The sequence below is a fragment of the Ipomoea triloba genome, chromosome 13 (genome assembly GCF_003576645.1).
Source record: "Ipomoea triloba cultivar NCNSP0323 chromosome 13, ASM357664v1".
NCBI classification, from domain to species: domain Eukaryota; kingdom Viridiplantae; phylum Streptophyta; class Magnoliopsida; order Solanales; family Convolvulaceae; genus Ipomoea; species Ipomoea triloba.
In genome coordinates this window covers 29218468-29225160 of record NC_044928.1, presented here as the reverse complement: position 1 = coordinate 29225160, position 6693 = coordinate 29218468, and the positions used below count along the sequence as shown (strand labels likewise).

Here is a 6693-nt window from a genome sequence, read left to right as displayed (position 1 = left end):
TTTTTTTTTTTTTTTTTTTTTTTTGAGGGGGGGGGAGGGGGGGTGAATTTTGCTTCTTTTTGTGCATGTTTGGTTGAGGTTGAGCCACGTTGCAACCGAGCAGTGTAACATAAGGTTACCTTACTTCAATTCTCTGTTTTCTGCTTTCCAAATGCATAAATAAACATATTCACTACTTTTTTTTTCCACACGTTTTTTTCCCTTAAAAGGAACGAATTTATTCGACTGATTTTATAATTTTTTTTAGTAATAAGGGAAATTTGTAGTCACTACATGAATGTGTGCACATGATAAATTACATTTTGTATAATAGTCTAAAAATTATATAAAAAAAGGTAAATTGAATTGTGAAGACCCTATGCAACATGATTGGTGCTGTATTCTTTAGTCGCAGCATCAGACAATATGAGACCAAATTTGATCTCTGAACCCCTTTCTGCTGCCAATTTATGTTAAAGTAGCAAGTTGTTGCATGCATTCCGAGTTTCCGACAGGTTTTCGGTAAAAGCCTGCGTTAGAGCATTAGAGCATAGATTTTTATTTATTTTTTAACATTTTATTATTACTTAACAACTTTTAAAAGAATTAATATTACACGTAGCTCAACAAGACAACAAATGAGTTATAAAAATAACTCCATAAAAAATTTTGAGAAAATCTTTTATATCTAAAAACATAATAAGTCTCAATCCAGGTTATACCCCTGGTTTATGTCCGTTTTTTCCGTTGATTTTTGTTGTACCTTATTCTATAAAAGTTGTACTACATAATTTTTTGGACAGAAATATCCCTACCATTATAACTTCTGTTATCCTTTCACATTATAATTACAATGCACACGCACACACAATATTTTTTCTTACATTCTTCAATGGTAAGTTTGAATTCATTTATATTTTAATTAAATATTACCATAGTTATATTTAATAATTTATCATTTCTATAATTCTTACTTCAATAATATTAATATATATACATACACACACACACACACACACACATATATATATATATATTAATATTAATATTATTGAAATAAGAATTATAGAAATGATAAATTACTAAATATAACTATGGTAATATTTAATTAAAATCTAAATGAATTTAAACTTACCATTGAAGAATGTAAGAATATGAATATATATATATATATATATATATATACACACACACACACACACAACTATAATTATATTTTTCAGTAAGGATACTCAACGTTGTATTATATACACACGCACTATTATTTAAAAATATTAATATTATAAATGAGCAGCAACATAATGCATTTGCAGTTGATCGAATTAGGACAAGATTTTTGAATATCAATCTGTGGAAGTTGTTGAATTGAGATAGTTGAAATCAAGTATTATGTATATTCATATATTAATATGAATTTATAAGGGATATATCTCTAATTAGAAGAAGACTATATTTTTTCTCAAAAAAAAAAAAGACTATATTTAAACAAATTTTATTCATTTCAAAGACAAAAATATTTAATACAACGTTGAGTATCCTTAAAATTACAGTGGAATATATTCATCACAATGAATTTGAATTTCTTGTATTAATTTCAAATACATACACAACAAAAATTTTACTCGAATATCTACGAAACTTCGACAACTAAAAAAAATGCATTATATCTATTTCAAAATGATTTACTAATTGAGTTTAAATATTGGGAACAAGTCTTCGCGCAAAGCGCGTAGAAAAACTAGTATAATAATAAAGGTTGAAATGTTATAATTTTGATCTCTTTAATATAAGTGTCAACTTAAATTATTTTGTGCGTTATCATTCTTCAATTCAATCAATTATTTCCTAATCAAAATTCTTGAATAATCAAATATGTATATCTTTTAATGATAAAACAAACGTGGTACACTTTATAGATATGAAATCAACCCTATTTATATGTTAGTAAATGCTTTTTTCTCGATCTAATTTACTTATGACAAACTCAATAAAATATAGATTAACACCCAACACTTAAATTAAGGCTTGAGATTATATTTTTAAACCTCCTTTCTCACACACTCCCACCAAAGTAAACATTTGTGACTTTATCACATTTGGTCGCCTTCTCCTTGGGAAGGCAACCAGATCCGGTTGCAGGGAGAAGGCGACCAGCAACGACTCGCTGGAAGTTGTCATCAAAATATGCAAATGACTTGTTAAAATGTTAATTGCTCTTTTTTCATTTCAATGATTTAATTTTTTGTTTTTAGTTCAATAGTTTATTTATAAATTATTTAAGTTTGATGGCTTAATTACTATTTCTTAAATTTTACTATGACTTATTTATACTTTATCCCTTGAATGTATTTCAAACCCTTCAAAAGTGATCAAATTATCTAAATAATTCCCCAACGAGAGATTGAGAGGGTGTGTTTGACACGCACCTTAGGTAATGTTGACCTGAAAAGAGCAAAAGTACACAACACGATCACAGCGACATCTTCTTACATTTTAATATCCGCCATTTACCTTCTGTCTATCTATGGATTTTTCTATGTAAATCTCTCTTCTTTCACAATTCTCTTTCGTCGGTTTCATTCTTCAAAATCCTCTTCATCTCCGCGTATCGCCCAACCTCTCCTCAGAATAATTAGAAAAAAAGAAAAAAGCAACCGGTTTTTGTTTTTAGCTTCCCGGATACGGCTTGATCTAGCTCTTCTGCTAATCCGGTGAGTTTCTGATCTAATTATCCATGGATCTCTCTCGGTTTGTTAGCAATTCAATATATTTATTTTTAATTATGAATTTATTCTCTTTGTTTTGTAATTATTAAATCGGGATTTTGATGAGGTTTTCCCTTGATGTTCCGTTTTACCATTGTTGGTTGCTTGGTTTGTTAAATTGGAAGTTGTTTGCAATTTACCTGTTCTACTCGTTTGTGTCAAATTGTCAACTCTATGGGATTAAAAAAAAAAAGATCATCATATAGAAAGATTAGATCTTTTTATATTTACTGTTCGGTAGAGGTTAATTTTTTATTAGCCAAGGACCTTTGGCTCAGATGGCACCTCTGTCCCTCTCCTTGAGTAAAGGATCGTCACAGGATCTAACCCGGGTGGCAGGGGATTGACTCTTTTGGGCTGCAAAAGATAGATATTTCATTGTAATAGAGTCAATAGTACTCAAAAAAAGTACCTATTACTCAAGTCAAGATAAAATCTTTATGTTTACTTTTTAATTTGAGCATTCAGCCTTGATGTTAATTTGTATTATTTAAAACCAGTCATAAGCACTTCAGATGCCTGATTGTTGCTCCTATAACTTATTTCATCAAGTTCCATACTTGCAACTTTATTTTTCTTGGTTGTATTTTGGTTCACTTGGGCTATGTTGTAATGCCATCTCTGTCTTTAGTGGAAAGATTCAACTTTGGTGTTATTTTGTGTCTTTTGATTGATGAGGAACTAATTCAATTGAAAATGACAAGTGCATAGGATGAAGTTTGCCTTATGTTGAGTGATTGAGTTATTTTGTTTGTTGAATTAAACAGGTATAATGGCTTATTCTCAGACATACCATACAAAAGGTGGTCCTTTGCGCGGTCAGTACAGATTCTCACATGGTAGAAACCATGCTAATAACCACAATGCCACACTTGCTCCCAATACCTACAACAACACCAAGTATTTTGACTATAGCTTTACACATCAAGGAGATTTTGATCATCCAAATGATATCCGTAAAAACTTTATGGAGTATGGCTACAATTACAATAGTAATTGTGTGAAACCTGAGGGTGAACCCTCTGCAAAGAGAAGGAAGTGCTTATCTTCTTCATGGGGAAGTAGTGCGAGTTACCATCAGCAACTCCATGCTTGTAATAACGTTCCACCAAGACAACCAAGCACACATAACAACATGCATCCAAGAAATCAGGGTGCATATGATAGTGTCACCTCAATATGCAACAATAATTCCAGTATTGCAATTTCCACTGCTAGTACCAGTAATAGGTCTTTTTCCAATGGGCATGCCTCTAATAACTACAAGCGTGGCCGCTCAGAATTTGAAGATGACGACAATGAGGTGGTTTTTATGTCCCGAGAGGAAATTGAGAGGTGCTCTCCTTCCAGGAAAGATGGTATTGATGCTGTGCGTGAAATGCATTTGCGATATTCGTATTGTGCATTCCTGCAGACCCTTGGAGCTCGACTTGAACTGTGAGTTTCCTTTGATGCGTGAACTTGTGTACATGCATATGCTTTGAGCTAAACAATGCATTTTTGGAATTCAACTCACTATCAGTGTCTTTAGTCTAGTGTTGTTATAAGTTGTTTGATTTCAACTATTGCTAGACTGATACTGATCTTGGTTTTACTTGCCTGTAGGCCACAAACAACAATTGGGACTGCCATGGTTCTCTGTCACCGATTCTTTGTTCGTAGGTCTCATGCTTGTCATGATAGATTTGTAAGTGTCCTGTTTCTAGTTGCTAATATTTTGTAGTGTCAAATGACAATTCTATCTGCCAATACATTTCAACATGGGCTGATTGTTTTTTTATCATTGCTATTGCAGTTGGTCGCTACTGCTGCTCTCTTCCTAGCTGCTAAATCAGAAGAGACTCCATGTCCTCTCAACAACGTGTTGAGATCAGCATCTGAGATTTTCCATAAGCAGGACTTTTCTTATTTATCATATGCACTCCCAGTTGTCAGTATCTTTACTTCCTATCTATTTCTATCATTTTCTCTTTGCTTTTAGTTGTATCTGTAACATGTTTTTTTATGTCTATTGAACTTATACAGGACTGGTTTGAGCTATACCGAGAACGGATTACTGAGGCTGAGCAATTGATCTTGACAACTTTAAATTTTGAGCTCAATGTGCAGCACCCATATACTTCTCTTACCTCCACACTTGAGAAATTAGGATTTTCCCAAACAGTTTTGGTGAACTTGGCACTAAACTTGGTCAGTGAAGGGTAAGATGCATGCTTCATTTCAATCTTGTGAATTGGTTGCATTCATAAGTTTTTCTGGAGGATTCTGTGTATTTTGGGCCAATTATTTTTTCTGCCTGATTGTTTCCTTTTGCTGTTATATATCTATGAACTTCTAGTTGTTGTGATATCCAGTTTATAGAATTTGACTCTCTTAGATTGTTGTTTCCATCATGGAATTTGCTCAACCAAAGCGTGGCTGTAGGAATCTGAATTTTCTGCTTCTTGGTTGAGTCTGCGAGCAGTGGTTATAGATGGGATCAAATTGGTTCTTTACTTCTGCTTTTCCTTCCTTGGTTTACAACTCTTTGTAACTTCTGTGCAAATTCTACTTTACCCGTCTTAATTACTCTATGTAGTCATTCTGTACTCTGATGTTGATACATTTGGATTGGCATATAATTGCAGGGTCTTTAGAAGGATTATCTTGGTCGCTTGTATGATATTGTTAGCTGGCGGTTGATATGCTGTTCATCAAATGTTTTGTTTTTCATCTGAAGTTAAAACTAGCCATTTCTTGTGGATGCTTTTTTCCATAACATGTAAATAGCAATTCATTGGCTGTAGAAGATAGTCACAGATGCTCCAGAAGCAGTTTTGCCATGACACTGTTTTTCACGTCACAAGGAAGAAACCTACTGTGTCCTCGTGCACTAATTTCCATGTCACCTATTTTTTTGGTGTCCACATAGGACACTGATAAATAGGGCAGTGAACCTGAAAAGGTGTAGAAGATAGTCACAGATGCTCCAGAAGCAGTTTTGCCATGACATTGTTTTTCACGTCACAAGGAAGAAACCTACTGTGTCCTGGTGCATTAATTTCCATATCACCTATTTTTTTGGTGTCCACATAGGACACTGATAAATAGGGCAGTGAACCTGAAAAGGTGTTTGGTGAGTAAGTGAGTTATTGGCTTGAAAATTTTTGGGGCACTTAAGGCAAGTGTTTTACAGCCCTAGTATAGCAATAGTTATATTGCATGATATCTAAAATTTGGGTCATCAATATTTTCTTAAAGATATACCTACTGCATAGTACTCCTGCAATATGCAGGACTGTGTGCAACTCTACTTTTTTCTTCTTCTTCTTCTTCTTCTTCTTTCTTTCTTCTTTTTTTTTTTATTTTTTTTTATTATTATTATTTTTTTTCCTTCTCCTTCCCCTCATAGAGGTTGTTTCTTGGGTTTGAAGTCTGAACCCATGACGTAAAGGTCAACAGGAATGGTTGAGCACTCAACCACCGGAATGAACCAATTTTCCTTATTTCCTTAAAAGTTATACTAGGTTGTTGAGGCAATTTGTTGATTTATATCCAGCAAATTGTTAGTAACTTTAATTTTATTTTCAAACCTTTTCTTCCCAAAAAAATTCAGGAATTCAAAATTTCTTAATTGGTCCTTTCATTCAATAATATTTTTAGCATTTGTTTAGTTGCTTCAATTATTTTACAAAAATTTATTATTAGTCTGTTTGCCCCTAAGCCCTAAATACAGAGTACATATGTACACAAATATCTTTTTTATTTTATTTATTTATTTATTAATTATTATTATTATTATTATTTATTTATTTATTTATTTTTTCCTTTCTGACATCCTTCCAATCCACCCTCTTAATTAACAAGTAAGAGGAAAGTGTGGATTTTTTTTATTTATGTTATTTCTTCTTTTTGTGGGGGTGGGTTTTTTTTTTTTTTTGGGGAAAGGGGGGGGGGGGGGGGGGGGAAA

At 32.8% G+C, this 6693-nt stretch overlaps 1 protein-coding gene across 2 annotated transcripts in view; it reads left to right on the top strand.

Moving 5' to 3' along the window:
- The first annotated feature begins 2460 nt into the window (after positions 1 to 2460).
- The window catches only part of LOC116001759 (cyclin-T1-4-like), a 7310-nt gene continuing 3077 nt past the window's right edge, over positions 2461 to 6693 (top strand). Inside the window, exons 1-6 of one of the 2 annotated variants that reach the window (XM_031241696.1) lie at positions 2461 to 2690; positions 3512 to 4181; positions 4350 to 4431; positions 4540 to 4674; positions 4770 to 4945; positions 5372 to 6349. In XM_031241696.1, coding sequence (XP_031097556.1) covers positions 3517 to 4181; positions 4350 to 4431; positions 4540 to 4674; positions 4770 to 4945; positions 5372 to 5426 — 1113 coding nt within the window. In that variant the 5' untranslated portion in view covers positions 2461 to 2690; positions 3512 to 3516 and the 3' untranslated portion in view covers positions 5427 to 6349. Of the gene's footprint in view, positions 2691 to 3511; positions 4182 to 4349; positions 4432 to 4539; positions 4675 to 4769; positions 4946 to 5371; positions 6350 to 6693 lie in introns of those variants that run through there. The other variant, XM_031241695.1, reaches the window with a different exon arrangement.